This window comes from Odontomachus brunneus, unplaced genomic scaffold (assembly GCF_010583005.1).
Source record: "Odontomachus brunneus isolate Ranch 3 - 2012 unplaced genomic scaffold, Obru_v1 Obru_scaffold_012, whole genome shotgun sequence".
Lineage (NCBI taxonomy): Eukaryota > Metazoa > Arthropoda > Insecta > Hymenoptera > Formicidae > Odontomachus > Odontomachus brunneus.
Window position 1 is genome coordinate 990,840 of NW_022639462.1, and position 16,581 is coordinate 1,007,420.

Genomic DNA, 16,581 nt, shown 5'->3' on the forward strand with positions numbered 1-16,581 from the left:
ACAAGTAATGTAAATAATTTCCATTAAACTACCATATTAAATCGCAATTTCAGCTTCAACTTTAATTGAAACTATAATTGCAATTGTGAATCCTGCAGCGATAGCGGCAGACTGACCTGTCCACTATGCTCCCGTCGGAATTGGGCCCAGCTGGACAATGACCTCTGGCGTTTGGACAAATGGTTGGAGTTTGCCGAGGGCACGCAAAGCGAACAACACTCGCCGCCGGGCGACATCGAGCAATTGGAAGACGTAATTCAAGATCACCGGGAATTCCTGCTCGATCTCGATAGTCACAAGAGCATCGTAGTGAGCCTCAATATAGTCGGTGCCCATTTGGCTGATCATACCGAAGACACGGAGCGCGCGAAGGAGCTTCGCGATCGATTGGCCGTGGCGAACGCCAGATGGGAGAAGATCTGTACAGCTGCCGCACAGTGGCAGGAACAGCTGCAGGTCGCCCTTATGACGAATCACCAGTTCTACCGTATCATAGACGAGCTGTTGGCCTGGCTCGAGCGTACCGAGATCAGCATACGGGCGAGCGAGCCAATTGATCTGACCGAATCTAACGATATTATAGAAGCGAAATATAATAAATTCAGGTATATAGTAAATTCACTTCGATTCGTCCATTCGTACGATATAGTTGATGTGTGTCGATATACCTGAGTGTTCATTTTGGATTAAAAGTCATCGCCGAGAAGTGCGTTCTAACGAAGCTGCTTGCAATTTTTCAAGGGAACTGCGAAGCGACTTGGAACGTTGCGAGCCGCGAGTGATATCGCTGCAGGAGTCCGCTAATCAACTTTTGGACGAACAGACGGAAACCAGAGCGCGTCTACAGGAGCTACGATTAAGGTTGCAATCATTAAGACGACTCACCGGAATCTACGCTCTTAAACTAGGAGCAGCTCTCGGATTAGACCCGCGGGATGTCGGTCTTGCCGCTGCAACGTCGTCTCTCGCGTCTCTGTCACACGACGTAAGCTTCATTCTTTTACGTAATAAGTTTTTCTCTAACTGAAAGATCACCATATAATTGCATTGATCTACAAGTATTATATCATTGAGTTCGTCGAGAAAGGTAGATCTCGTGGATCACCAGACATAATCGATGATATTAGTACACGTAATTCAATAACAATCTCAACGCTGTGGTATTTTTCCATTAGAAAGAGAAGGAAAAATTCTCATCTGCCGTATATATGCGATAAAGTAGAAACTTATGTTGTTTATATCGCGACATATTAATGTATCTATAATTTATAATTTTTATAATTGTGTACATCACCTGTTTATCACACTCGGTAAAATGCGACCGTTGCTTTTGTTGCCGTCTAGGTGTATAGCGTATTACCGTAGATCTCGTTGCACGACTTAGTAAAATCACACGAACCAATCTCTCAGAGCGAGTCAGCGTCGACGATGGGGAATCGGAAGTCGCGAATTTCCCAGCTATTTTCTCCCGTCGTAGCGACGCTCCCGCGCGTAAATTATCAGTAGCAATCACTTGCACAGTATCTTATTGTTTGTGTTTTCTGTTTTTGTTGAACTGTAGCTGCTCGACGAAGCTGCCTCTGGAACTGCTCAGCCTCACGCCACCGGCACAGAGTATGTTGTTATCTCTTTCGTCGCAACAATATTTGTCGATCGGCATTGGCCGGTGGAGCTTTACTCGTCGGAACAGAGTAACAGTCATTTCTCCAGACAGCCAAATTCTACAGAAGCAGATTTTATGCGATGTTTGCAGTGCAAATTTTGTCGGCAGTTTGGTAGCGGAAATACAACAGAATCTGCTAGCAGAGTATGATCGCAGATTAACGGCAAAAACCGAGCAGGATATCTGACATTCTATAATCCATTAATGTATCTATTAATGCTGTAATTCTAAGCAAATATACGAGTAAGTCGTAAAATCGTAAAATCGTAACTTAGGAAAAAAAACAAAAAAAATCGTAGATATTTACGAGTTATTATCATATGACATATAGTCCGCATAGAATTGCAAATCTACTCATAAATTCTTACGAGTCTTACGAAAACAAGTTATGAGTTTTACGATTTTGTCTAAAATTGCAATATAAATGTAATTAAACGTGTATATTTAAATGAAATGAACTGTAGATCCTACTCGGTTACTGCTGTCAATCTGCTGTCAAATTATATCAGCAGACTCTGTCAACAGAACACGGATTCAGACACAGATGGTTATAAGTCTGTCATAGTATTCTAATCGAATCTGCTGCTAATCTGACGTACAATCTCGCATACATTTAACATGCCGCTTATTGAATCATATCAATGTTGTCGCAAACAGAAGTGCATCCCAGATCGAAATTTTGATCCTACTTTTGATTCAAATATCTCATTCAACGCCTATTTTGATATTCTGAAGCTTATGTACATTTCTTTTGATTCTATTCTTGATTTCAATCCTACTACTTTTGCCGAGAGAGGTCTTCTTTAAAACCTCCAAGTAGTATTCTGCGCATTTTCTATCATTTAGAGACGTTAAGCAAGTTTTCAGTTTTTCTGTATGTTAAATATATACTGAACCTTCAAAATATACAAATGTTAAAAAGTTCAGGTCGAAAGTAGGGCTGAAATTTTGACTCGGGATCGATCTTGCGGAACGTTCCGATAAGCAAAGCTTCACCCCTCGTAAAGTTAAGACATTAACCGTGAATCTACAATGAGACATCCTTCGTTTTAATTGTCCATCGTCGCAAATTTGTTTCAGTGGTGACGAAAGGGGTCGAACGGTGTTGGCGCGCGGGTATCGTTTCCTCGGGAGAGTCCTGCGGATCTCCCTACCGATCCAAGCGCTGATGCTGCTCCTGCTTGGCGTCGCGTCGCTGGTGCCGTCCGCAGAAGAAGATTACAGCTGTATGCTGTCTAACAATCTGGCGAGAAGCTTCACACCGTTAGCCTTTTACCCGAACGGACCGCCACCGGTATAACAGTGAACAGCCGACTTCCTCGTTTCTTCGCCGTGCCATTCGACCGACACGAAATCGATCCTCCAGTTCGATCTTCGTTGAAACATTGACGGGGCGAGCTCACATCGGTGTAACATATGAGACGACGGAAAGTTTGTGATCAATTCATTCACTACCAGCTTATTTCTCTCTCTGAAGAGAGCACTTTCTGCGAAATCTGTATGTAAAATTCGTACTGCCTCTTCTAAGCTCGCCTCGCTGGTGTTTTCGTTGACCGTAATTGTGCGCGAATCGCAGGAACCTTTATATATTGTACCAGCGTTCGGAATTGCTTGCATTTTTCAGGTGATTTTCGAAGTCTACATCTATTGTTTTTCTCTTGCCTTTTCTCGTCGAACCTTGCGACTTCTCAGGATCGTCAAATTTATAAAACCTGCGGGATTTTTCCTAATTTTGTAAAAAGTTCTCATTATGCGTATTATTTCAACATAATATTATATTTCTATTTATATAATGTTTCCATTTACGCTATCTATATGTTTATATTATCACAATTACAATGATAGAACACTAGCTTCAATAAAGACGTCTCAGAAATTAGGGAGAATACCGCAGGTCTTATGAGATCGTCGGCCCTGAAGCTGCGGAGCACCGCAGTTAGTCAGTCTCGAGACCCTAGACAAGGAGAAACAAGGAAAAGAAAGAAAGGCGTAGACCCAAAAAATCACCTCGAAAGTGCAGGTTGCCTCGAGCGTTGCGTTATACGGTAGTTTTACACACGACGAATTTCTACGTAAATCATGTAACGGACCAAACGGTGACTGAGAATATGTAGCCGAGACGAGATCGCATTCTTAATTTATTGTACACATATAGCGCTCTATACCCGTTGCCGCGGCGCGTGCAATATATTGTTCCCTCCGCGCGAAATATGCATGTTTGAACGCTGTCAGTATCGTGGTAAAAATTGTATTTCGACGAAGTGTTCGTTGCAAGAAACAACTGCCACAGGCGTTGATCTAGGCGTGCCGCACGAACACGAACCGACGATTGATTATATATATATACGTACCTTAAACATAGCAAAAACGACGTTCCACGATGTTAAGCAGCGACTTAAGACACGATCTCGCGTGTCAGCATCGCGCTTCGCGATTCATCGCTTTCCGTTGTACAAAGAATTTATTTTCGCTTCGGAGCGTGAAGCGCGATGTCGTGCGCGCACGATATACGAAATATGAGAAGAATTTAAAAAAGAAAAGGAAAAAGAAAAAAACAGATGCAAGAGAGACCTTCTGGATACGCCCGAACACATATATACGCGTTGAACTTCGTATTTAACGCGTTCTTATACCGTATGCAACATTCGTGATAGAGGATTGACATAAGAAATATATAATTGCCTAACTTTATTTTTTATACATTATGTTTATATATATATCTATATATATATACATATATATATATCTCAAAGCGTCGCGTTAAATCAGTTCTCTCGAGAGTGGAACGTTCGGCTCTCCCTCACGTTCTCCCGATGTAACATCGGCGGGCAATTAATGGTGCTAATTCGGAGCGCAGCGTCTTCTTGCGAAGAGGGAAAGAAACGACATTATAAAGTGGAACATCGATCTGTTGCAATCTCGTTTTGCCTGTTGCATTAATTAATATTCCATGAATAAAGTTAAGGAAAAGTTGTACGACGACTGTGTGATCTGTTCGTGTAAGTATAAAATAATAATCATGGGGATAATAACCGACGATAACGCACAGAATAATGTGGGCGCGCGTATTATAATTCATCCTGTGAAAATTTATTGATTTTGTAATGCTCACTAGTTACGCTTTCGAGGTTGAGTTCCCTGCTTACTGCACATTGTGCTTCGTTATGTATTTTTATAAAGAGAGAGCTTAAGAAAGGTGGTGTATATCTATCGGTATAATATATTATTATTATGAACGTATCTCTGTAACTCACACGCGGTTATTACTCGCGTCCACACGTGATACTCTCCCTAAGATAATATTGATAGAATACATTGGCTCGTTTATAGAATATCACGAGTATCGGAACGCGCAACGTCTTCTAAAGAGAAGGAAAAGAAACGACTCTGTCTTCATGATAGACGGATAATGTGTGTAAGAATGATTTATTTCCTTATGATACACTTATGTCAATTATTATACCGCGAACGTTATAAAAAACTATACAGTCTTGCCTTCATCATACGTTGAAAAATATACACGACATTGTATGAAAGAAAGGATGAATCTTGGAACCAATGTCATTCATATTGTGATGAATCAATTAATCTGATTCTTCATTGTTGTTAATTGTTCAGAATATTCGAGATACAATCGTTGCCAACGAAGATGACCGCCGACTACGGCCAGTACATCACTCAAAAGTTTATGCTTCTTCATTCCCTGTAAGAGCAAAATGATATTGAGATATTATCTTTCGCGACTGAATTGAGAACTAGAGATTAGCGAGGTATAGGCGACATTACCAAAACAGCTGGGTCCCATGTACTTTTTGAGGCTGATGTATGACTTGGGCCCAACAGATCGTCCAAAATTAACCTTAGACGTCTCTCCAAACCATCTAAAGTAAAAATGTTGCAAAAATTTACAATCCACTTAATAAATGAACCTAACAAATAAATTCACAGAAATGCAACGCAGGTATGACACACCTTGAGTCAATAAGAATGACACCAAAGCCATCAGCCAATGAACGTATTCTTGAGCACTTCCGAGAGCTTTAGAAGCTAACAACTGTTGTTCCAAGTAGGATACCACGCTTGGTGCACTGTGGGGTAACCGTGGATTTGGCAAAGTATTGCCGGCAGTTTTGAGCAAGCCTTCCTGCAGCGAAGATAAAGGACCTCTAGGCGCTCTATTTCCTGATGTACTCAACACATTGAACGATGACCAACGCCATACGGGATCTTGGCTATCTCCGATTAATAACCACGTTCCTGTGCGAAAAATCATTAATCACGATATTTAATTGTATGTAAATGAAAAGGAAAAATGATGAATTTATCATACCCATGTCTTTGTGGTACATATATGCTCGCGCATTAGTAAATGCCAGATGTGGCATTCCGTTATACAGCGTACATGACAAGAGGGATGTCCCAGGGGCCGCTAAATGAGCAGCAGAAGTCGAGACAATCATTCTACATGTATTCCCTATTTCCCACACGCGGACCGCACCGCAGCTTGATATCACCATTACCTTTAAGATTTTTTAAAAGTATAAACTAATGAGCCTCTCAATTTTACCCATATTACAAGCAGATCGTTCTATCAAAGGAATCAGATTTTATTTATTTGTAAACAGATGTAAGAATTACACTCTAATAAGTATCCGGACACAGCAAAACTTTATAGTTTTAACAGCTGTTGAAAATGATTATGGAATTAAATAACTTACGGCATTTCCGACAGCGTGAACCTTGGCCAATGGAGCTGGAGGCGCCAACGGTGGTGCTGGACGACAGCCTTTGGCAGGATGAAACGTATGAAGGCTTCCGTCTTCCAAACCTAAGGCTATTACAGCCGGTGATGCTGCTAACGCAACGGCACTGTATCCTAAATAAAGATCCCAGGTCGGTTCAGAGTCCGTACCTCTGAATACCTGCAAATGCGCCAAACCCTGACTGTTGGTGACCGTCACGGCGTAATGACCCGCCTGCTGAGATAATGAGCTGGATGGCTTGAGCGCAGGTAATAATATTTGACCAACACTTTTGTCAAACATAAATCTGGGCTTTTTGGTCAATGAAGAATGATGCGTCTTCGGCGTCGTTTGCTCTCTACGTTTCAACGTAAGGGCGGATCCCGAAGTATCAACAGTAGCTGGCTTTGCAGATGACGAAGTGACATTTGGAGCCACGACATCGTTGCGTTTCTCTATCACGATCGAACTTTTCGTCTGTACCTTGCTCGTGAACGTCGGTGTACCTAAGCTGCCGCCAATCGTCGTATCCCTGAAGATTGACACGATAAATATCACAACAATTCGAAAATCTAACTTAAAATGAGGAAATTAACTTACGCCGTATCTGCCGGCGGCGGAATAAACATAGGTGTAATTCTTCTTTTACCATCTGAAGTTCTCGTTTCAATTTGCTTATTGATAGGTCCTTTAACTGGAGTGACTGCAGTGATGTTAGTAGGTGGAGGAACGCTTGGAGTGGGTGGTAGTTGAGGAGACTGATTCGAGGGTGCTGGTGGTTTCAAATTGAGAAGTTCTGGTGCCTCCATCACCATGCAACCTCCTTGAACCAACGGTTTACCATATAATCGTTCATGAAGACTACTCTGTAAACACAAGAGAAAAAAATTCACCGATTTGATCAAATACATGAAAATATTAATAGCTATATGTCTACAGCATGTGTAATTACTTGTTCAGCGGGATCCAGTGATTGCCCCAATTCTTGCTGAGTGAATTCAATAAACACAGCCGTGCCGTCCCACGAACAAGCTGCAAGCCGAAGACCGCAGGGTGACCAGCTAGCGTCCAATACAGAATGGGTAAATAATTCGTGTATTACAACCAGGGGTCTTTTTAATGATGTTAGCCATACGGATAAGGAACGATCTCGTGATCCTATCGCGACGCAACAGTACTGTTGCGGTTTTGAGGAACCTGGTTGCTTCTTCTGCAGAATATTGCCGTTAAATCTCTACAAAATAGAATGACAGATGCACTTACAGATACAATCGATTCTAATGGGAATGCATGCGATCCTAATAGGAATTCTAATGCAAGGAAATATCTTTGCAATACGTACAACACAGGTTACTGCCTTTCTGTGACCAACAAAATCTTTATCCTGCGTCCAACCATCCCTTTCTATTATTTGTGCTGTAGGACCTCCTCCGTTCATAGCATGAGCAGATACCAGATACTGTCCATCCGGACTCCACGAAAGTCTTAGAACATGAGTTGTTCCACCACATTCGTCGAAAGGTTCGGATATTAATGCTGCCTCTGTCCAATCCGTAGTACGCCATACTCTCAACGTCTTGTCATCAGATTGAGATGCCAAATATTTACCCACTGGGTCCCAAGTGATCCCTTTCACAAAACCAGTATGGCCTTTCAGTACAGCAACTACAGCAGGGAATTTTGATGCATCCCATACAATTACGCTGTTGTCAACTGAAGCTGAAGCCAACCATGGACTATGTGGGGCCCATGCTAGATCTAACACATCAGCTTCATGAGAGCGCAATGTCGCTATACACCTCCAAGTCTCCACACTGGCTTTTCCACCAAAAATAGAACTTCCACCGGATCCACCAGATAATCTCCAAATCATAATCAGCTTATCTACACCACCCGATGCTAGTAATCCACTATTGCTCCATCTTACACAATTCACACAAGCTATACAAAATATACAAGGTGTTACATGTAGATCAACTTTTAATACATATGAAAAATAAAAGAGGTCTTTACCAAGGTGATTGTCGAGCTGGCAAAGCATTTTTGGAACATTTGTATCTAATTCAGCAGTCTCATCAACCACAGGTTCCATGTTCCATATAACAACTCTTCCAGAATCACCGCCTAATAATAAAAAGAAAAATTCAAAAATACAAAGATAAATTTTAACAAAAATTTTATTCACACATATATTATTCAGAAATATATCTACTTAGTATTCTCGTTAAAAAAAATTTAGATACATTAATATAAAAATCGACAATATTATATAAATATACCTTGTCCACCAGTGGCAAATCTTTTCCCATCAGGATGTATATCAATGGAGAATATTGGATATCCTGGTGAAAACATTAACGTTAGATCTATTCTAAGCATATAACAATGGATAATATAGCATAAAATGCTATAAATTAGAATAGCATAAAATGCTATTAAATGAGAATATTGGATATCCTGGTGAAAACATTAACGTTAGATCTATTCTAAGCATATAACAATGGATAATATAGCATAAAATGCTATAAATTAGAATAGCATAAAATGCTATTAAATGAGAATATTGGATATCCTGGTGAAAACATTAACGTTAGATCTATTCTAAGCATATAACAATGGATAATATAGCATAAAATGCTATAAATTAGAATAGCATAAAATGCTATTAAATGAGAATATTGGATATCCTGGTGAAAACATTAACGTTAGATCTATTCTAAGCATATAACAATGGATAATATAGCATAAAATGCTATAAATTAGAATAGCATAAAATGCTATTAAATGAGAATATTGGATATCCTGGTGAAAACATTAACGTTAGATCTATTCTAAGCATATAACAATGGATAATATAGCATAAAAATACAAACCATCATGAGTAACCCAATTCGGTTTTACTAACTTCATCTTGCCGTCCAAGAGTATGTAGTTGTTCAAAATTCAATACATAAATATTAAATTTTGTTACATCTTAGATACATAATATCCATAACGGATATGGGCCGGCACAACTTAAAAATTCACACGAGACATAACCTTTTATTTCGTCTCCTGCTTTTATCTTTCTGTCTAAAATATTGACTCCCTTCGATTCACAATATCACACTTTCTTCTTTTTATTTTTACAAATCTCCTAATTAAGATTTCGTAGAAATAAATCTTAAAATATTAAATAGTATCTCACATTGACAAGTTTAAACTAACCTCATTCAATCGTACACAACACGTTGCTGGCAGTGACTAATCGGAAGCAAAAAGCTGTAGATACAATCTTTTCAATAAGTTTTGTAACGCACTAAATATGTAATGGAATTTATTTTTAATTTATTTTTCAGAGTTTTATTCTGTAGAATAATGATCTTTTTAATTAAATAAATAAATATAATTAAGAAATTATTCCTTTCAATGATGAAAGATAGACAAAATTTAATAGATTGTTCCGCAAATTTCCGCAAAAGTAATAATAATAAAATAATTCAATGAAACATATTATAGCTTGAAATCTCTAGTTTTTAAATATATTTTCAAATAAAAAATTTATTTGATTTTTACGAAGTTATACAAATATAAAAATCCGTCAAATATAACATTTTTTACGAAATTTGTCAAGTTGCACAGTATAAATAAAAAATCATATATAAGCGATACTTACATTGTTTAAAAGTGCAAACTTTCTGTTTTACTCATAGATTGTGGTGCAATTGTTTAATAGAGTTATTTAATATTAAAATAAAAACCTTTTTAGCTTTGATCACTTGCAGAAAGTGAATAAGTCAGTGTACAATGTTCAGTAAAAATAAGTGTAAAGCTGAAAACACCTTTTATATAAATAATTTATCGATATAAAAACTTAATTGACAAATAAAGTTGAAAATTAAATAATCATTTTATTTTTCATTTAACTAGCTAGATTTTAATTAAAAAAACGATAGCGAAGTTATAAAGTAACGCTCTATACACAATGCCAGGCAACAGTCAAGGCAAGTGTTCCAAAATTCAACCTTGGTTACCATTTTCTATAGTATACGTAACATGAAATATAGAACTATGGTAACCAAAATTGAATTTTGGAACGCACCCCAATAGGAACAGAGAATAGGAATTCGGATTGGTCAATTATTTCTATTCCCTATTCCTATTGGCTAATGCCTATTGCTATTGCCTATTGCCTGGCATTGTGCATAGAGCTTTAAACGGGAAGCACCTTTGACTTAGTTTACATCGTGCACTTGATACGCGTACTAAATAGTAATGTTCTATTAGATAATCTTAATATCGATGATATATATAAACAACGGTATATTAAGCTGATATAATACTCATCAACGAAATGTATTGTATTGATAGAATGCGTCGCTGTTGACATGCATTGTCGATATTAAGATTATCTAATAGAAAGTTACTATTTAGTACGCGTATCAAGTGCACGATGTAAACCATGCCTATATAACCATACTAGCGACGATTCTAAGCGTCTGTCAACATCTGTAGCGCCGCCAGGGCAAAACAACGGCAAAAGAAGGAACTCAGTAGAGCAAAATAGAGTTAGCAACGTAAACGCTTCTAATATCCGCGTATCACATAGTGATACGTATTGGAAAGATATAATAGTATAGTAGAAGTAATAAAAAGAATTAGACTTTCTTGAAAATCACAAATACTTTATAACAAAATTAATTATAGAAAATTATGTTAAAATTGTTATGAATTATGAGGGGAAATTAATAAGCCAAAAATGTCAATATATCAGACATAAATTGACAAAAATTATTTTATTTCAAGGACAATAATATACCGTCATTTGGGGTAACTTTTATATCGCTGATATGAAAGTTCTACCTCTATCCGTTTAATGATACCACATGTTTTTGTAAGCCATTGCAAATTGTTCAAAGTTACCCTGATGTTCCAAGTTACCTCAAATGACGGTATTTTAAATAATACCAATCAGAATTGATTATTCTTCTTGCGTTCGAGGAATAATCGACTGTGATTGGTCAGTTTTTTTACGACCTTACAGTTACGGTTAAAATTTTTCTACGTGTAAAGCTAGCCACACCAGAGTTGGGCTTTTCGAGCATTTTCTAAAGTTTTTTACATTATACGGTAAAATACATATAATACGTATAAAAATGCATAAAACGTATAATATCTAAGATTAATACAAAAACAGAAACTGTTGATTATCATCTACGTAGTTGATAGTTTTGTTTTTCTACGAGCGCAAGTTCTGATTGATTTTTTATCTTTCTGCTTTCTGCCAAGGCGAATGCGCCCTAACTTATTGCACTTGTTGCACTAGTTCAGGCAATTCAGCTAAAAGAACGGATCTCCTTTTTAAATGTTACTCTACTAATCGAGTAGGATTTCTAAATGCAGTCCTGGGCCCCTATTCTTGAAATAGTTGTGTATAAGTAAATTTTACTACACAGGTTTAATCATACCATAAAAAAGCTGCGCAATGAAAATTACGTATACGCAAAAATTTCAAGAATAGGAACCCTGTACTGCTGAAATAAGTTGGAGTGAGACAAATATATGTTTGTCTCACGCTTATTGCACCAGTGCAACAGTGCAGTCAAAAAGAACAGACTTGATAAAAGCACCTCTAAAAATGGCTTTATAAGCTTTGTGATTGGCTATCAGCTACTTTTAGAAACGCTTTTAGTGATAAAAGAGAGTTCAAAATATGGAACTTAGAATAATAGTAATGATGCTAGCAAATTCCTTATAAAGTCTGCATTCTGATATTTACTGCAAATACTGAAAATCTATAGTATACGTGACATAAACTATAGATTTTCAATACTGGCTGTGAATACCGGACGCAGTTAAAATTAACTACACACATGATGCAGAGATGGCGCCACAGGAAATATAATATGTATAAAACTAAATGTATTATACTGTACAATACAGTGTATAATATAATGTATAATATCTCAGTATAATACGTGCCAACCCTGAGCCACACATACTTTTCGTAACAGTAACCGTAAGTCGTAACGTAAGAATTGACCATTTACGATCAAGTATTCATAAAAATGACGACTTTACGATTCGACGATACTCAACATGATTGGTTAATTATTACATTACGTCTTACGGTTACTATTACGGAAAGTATGTGTGGCCAGGTTTAAGCTAGAAACATTTTAAAAATATTGACTTCTGATTGGGAAGATACTGGCATTTTTGGTTTTACGACAATAATTTAATGGTTGCTGACTCACATTGTACGTTGTAAGTACTCATACAAGTGACATGTCACACGCACAACGTCACACATAGGACCACCGCCATTTTCTCGCATGCAACCGGAAACCTTACGCGACACACTTTCGAAGCCTTTGTTAGCAATCTAGTTTAGTATAGACATCTGTGATTTACTCTTGCTTATAGGAAAATTTCTCCGCTGTCCATATAATAGTATAACATATATGGTGTTCTCAATGTTTCCTATAGCTTGATCGCGTCACAGAATAGAAAGAGATAGCATGCTTTGGATTACCATGTCTTTTTCTAACGACGCATAGTGGAGATAAGAAGAAGAATGTGAGAAAGGAATGAAGGGAAATTAGAAGATATGGAGGAGAAAAAATAATAGAACGTATTAAAATAATTATCGATATATTGTAATAATAAAGTATTTCATATGTGTATAAAGTATTTTATGTGTGTAATAAGGATACTTCGAGGGAAACATATTGGATGCTCAATTGCTTAACACATCTTGACACACATATACACAAAATTAGTTTATTGGTCACATATTATCTAAAATATCTTGTAAGATAATATGCAACCAATAAACTTTTGTTGTTTTGTGTAACACAATATACGCAACTGGAAAGCACCCACTATGTAGGAGAACCAATGTAAATTCCCACTCTAAACATAAGGAAAGGTTGGAATGTTCCCACCACGTGTTGTTAGAAAAAAATAGAATGGTGATTTAGTGTGGCCAGTAATCTCGCCCAGTAGTACCGGTAGTATTGAGAGTGGATGACGCATACAAAAGTTGCCCGTGTACATGTACGCTCCGAACTAAGTTCAGATCGTAGGGTGTATATCAGTTGGACACGGGGCAATTGGACACAGTCCAATCACAAGTCGCTGTTCCAAGGGACCCTACAAATGTCTCTAATCACACGGTGCTGTGATTGGCTGCGTCCAAATGCACCGTGTCCAAGTGCACCGCTCCCCAGACCGTAAGTTCAGCACCATAATCAGCCTCGTACGAAGGAATCAAAAAATGGCTGGATGACTGGATTACCTCCAAAGAATCTGAATTTTTCCTGCGTGGAATCCGATTATTGGCCAAAAGATGGGCCAAGGTTGTCTGTTCCGATGGACAATAAACCAGTTCGTCGATTTGCTACCAAACCATTGTCTTTTCTTTCACTCAAAAATGAACGGTTTCACATGCAACCACCTAATATATGTATATGTGCCCAGATAGTATACAATATTTATGATAAAAATTCATAAATATTTATGACGAATTATTTTTTTTAAATATTATATAGATATTTTATAAATATTTATATATATAAAGAAAAAAGTATTAAAATCTTTATTCGAAATATTATTAAAATATAGGCTAAATATTTTATATAATATTTATTTATATATAAAAAATAAATATTTGTAGTAATATTTTGTAAATATGTCTATAAATAGTATATATAAAAAATAAATGTAATTATTTATAACTATTAAATTAATGAAGGAATAAGAAAATCGAAATTTTAATTGGTAATGTATACAGAAAAAAATTCCTTAAATCAAAGAGACATATTTTGTTAAATATAATTTCTTAGCTTAAAAAAATATTTGTTAGATTTTAGAAAATGTAATAAATATAAAGTAATATTTTTTTAAATTTGTAAAATGAGCTGTAAAATTATGAATTTCCAAAAAAAAAAAATTTCCTTACAAGAAGAAAATTAGTTTCTTTTACGTAAAAACTGTGTTTAAATAAATATTTGCTTGTTTTAAAAGTAAATAAGGTACAAGTAAATCATTTTGCAAATTTAAATAAATTATTTTCTAATATTAAAAGTATTTTTTTTGCGTGTTTCAAATTAAAGTTTCTTTTATTATCAGAAAACAATTAAAAATTTACAAAATGATTTATTTGTATTTTACTTACTTTTAAAACAGGTAAATATTTTTTAAATATATTATTTATACTTTTATTATTTTTACTTTTTAAACATACATTTTACATTTAAAAGGATCTATTCTCTTCTTTTAAATAAATCATTTATTTTCGTACATAAATACCATATGTATACAATACAAAGCGTCTCTCAGTCGAAGTGACAGTAACGCTGTAGGTAAGGATCTATTCTCTTCTTTTAAATAAATCATTTATTTTCGTACATAAATACCATATGTATACAATACAAAGCGTCTCTCAGTCGAAGTGACAGTAACGCTGTAGGTAAGGATCTATTCTCTTCTTTTAAATAAATCATTTATTTTCGTACATAAATACCATATGTATACAATACAAAGCGTCTCTCAGTCGAAGTGACAGTAACGCTGTAGGTAAGGATCTATTCTCTTCTTTTAAATAAATCATTTATTTTCGTACATAAATACCATATGTATACCATATGTATACAACACAAAGTATCTCTCAGTCGAAGTGACAGTAACGCTGTAGGTAAGGTGAATGACACAGAATCACAGGTCTCAGGTTCGAATCTCAGCAATGGATAAGCAAATTTTCGAAATACAATTTAATTTGAATTTGAAAGCAGCGTGTGAAACAATATAAAGTAAAAACTAAGAACATATATAATTTAAAAATTTAAGAAAAGTTTAGAAAAGAGAAAAAAGTATATAAATATATATATATTTCAATAAATATTTTTATAATATTTATGATAAAAATATTTATAATCTATTGAAGCTAAGGTCATAAAAATATTTACGAAACATTTTCGTTAATATTTATAAAATATTCAAATAAATCTTATAAATATTTTGTGCTGTCTGGGGAATGTTAGGGAAATTTTGCTGGAATAATTAAAATGTAAAACAACGTTTAATTTAAATCACTTAACTTATAGTTAATATTTATATGGATTTATTCATATAGAATACTATAGTAATCAAGTTAATATTTTTATTAATAATTTTACTAACAGTAATTTTTTGTATATATTATTACTAGAAACTTTTTGTATATGTTGCACTGCAATATGCAATGTTGCAACGTTATTATTATATGAAAATATATCTATAAGAATAGCAAACTTATCTTTTTATTCGAAAAAGAAATTCGTCTATAATATGGTAAATTAAACGTCATCATAACGTCATTTTGCATGTGACATTAATTTGAAATATTACTTTAGCAATATTACAGCAATATTTAAAAAATATTACGAATATAATATAATATTTTTTACTTATTTACTAGTTATTTCTGTTACCCAATGAGCAAACAATATTTAAAAAACATTTAAGAAGACATTTTTAAAACATCAAAAATAATAGGATAAGTTTTCTTTTTTCATTAAAATAACGTTTTTTAAAGTTTGGAAAAATGTTTTGTTTTTTAATATTTAATAAACATGTATTTTAATATTTAAAAAACGTTTTTCTAAATGGTAACATTTAATATTTAAAAAATATGTTCTAAATGTTAAAATAAACGTTCATAAAATATTAAAAATAAAAATTTTTTCCAAACATTAAAAACGTTAAAAAAAACATCTTTTTAATGAAAAAAAAAAAGATAACTTATCCTATTATTTTTAACGTTTCTTCAAATGTTTTTTAAATTGTAATATTTTGTAATATCAACATCTACAATGCTAATCCAAGTATATTATTTATACATACATAAATGTATAAACTAGATGAGGACTTTTTAATACGTTTCTTGCTGTGTAACTTAACACACTGTAACGTTTTCATGTAATGCATTAAAACGTCAATTAACCACATTTTAACACGTTAATATAATACGTTTAAAATGTATATGTTTTGGTTTATATAATTAATGTTTTATGAAAATAAAATATTTGACATTTTAAAAAATATATTTCTACTAAACAAATATATATACATAAATATATATATATATATATATATATATATATATATATATATATATATATATATATATATATATATATATATATATATATTAGG

The 16,581-nt window shown here is 34.9% G+C and overlaps 2 protein-coding genes across 13 annotated transcripts in view; one reads left to right on the forward strand and one right to left on the reverse strand.

The window, feature by feature from the left end:
• Nucleotides 1–4,912, forward strand: part of LOC116840827 (nesprin-1) — a 118,537-nt gene extending 113,625 nt beyond the window's left edge. For all 10 annotated transcript variants that reach the window (XM_032808070.1, XM_032808072.1, XM_032808073.1 and 7 more), the window contains 4 exons: nt 99–605; nt 742–985; nt 1,562–1,614; nt 2,744–4,912. In XM_032808070.1, the coding sequence (XP_032663961.1) occupies nt 99–605; nt 742–985; nt 1,562–1,614; nt 2,744–2,963 (1,024 nt within the window). In that variant the 3' untranslated portion in view covers nt 2,964–4,912. The remainder of the gene's footprint in view (nt 1–98; nt 606–741; nt 986–1,561; nt 1,615–2,743) is intronic.
• Nucleotides 4,913–5,070: 158 nt separating this feature from the next.
• On the reverse strand, nt 5,071–10,377 carry LOC116840828 (protein HIRA homolog). 3 transcript variants are annotated; one of them, XM_032808078.1, is made up of 13 exons: nt 10,061–10,377; nt 9,613–9,666; nt 9,279–9,477; nt 8,685–8,747; nt 8,419–8,529; nt 7,748–8,346; nt 7,358–7,639; nt 7,006–7,271; nt 6,382–6,937; nt 5,994–6,183; nt 5,636–5,920; nt 5,450–5,544; nt 5,071–5,366 (listed from the first exon to the last, which is right to left on the reverse strand). In XM_032808078.1, exons 3-13 carry the CDS (start codon nt 9,313–9,315, stop codon nt 5,244–5,246), a joined length of 2,607 nt encoding a protein of 868 aa, XP_032663969.1. In that variant the 5' UTR covers nt 9,316–9,477; nt 9,613–9,666; nt 10,061–10,377; the 3' UTR covers nt 5,071–5,243. The 3 variants fall into 3 exon arrangements, with proteins under 3 accessions (XP_032663969.1, XP_032663968.1, XP_032663967.1); XM_032808077.1 differs by having other exon boundaries at nt 9,279–9,541; XM_032808076.1 differs by having other exon boundaries at nt 9,279–9,666.
• Nucleotides 10,378–16,581: the final 6,204 nt, after the last annotated feature.

Coding starts and splice junctions, on each gene's coding strand:
- LOC116840828 (XM_032808078.1), bottom strand. CDS start 9,315: ATGAAGTTAGTAAAACCGAATTGGGTTACTCATGATG. Junction 8,748..9,278: donor GAATTGGGTTACTCATGATG/GTTTGTATTTTT, acceptor TGTTTTCACCAG/GATATCCAATATTCTCCATT. Junction 8,347..8,418: donor CCAGCTCGACAATCACCTTG/GTAAAGACCTCT, acceptor TATTTTGTATAG/CTTGTGTGAATTGTGTAAGA.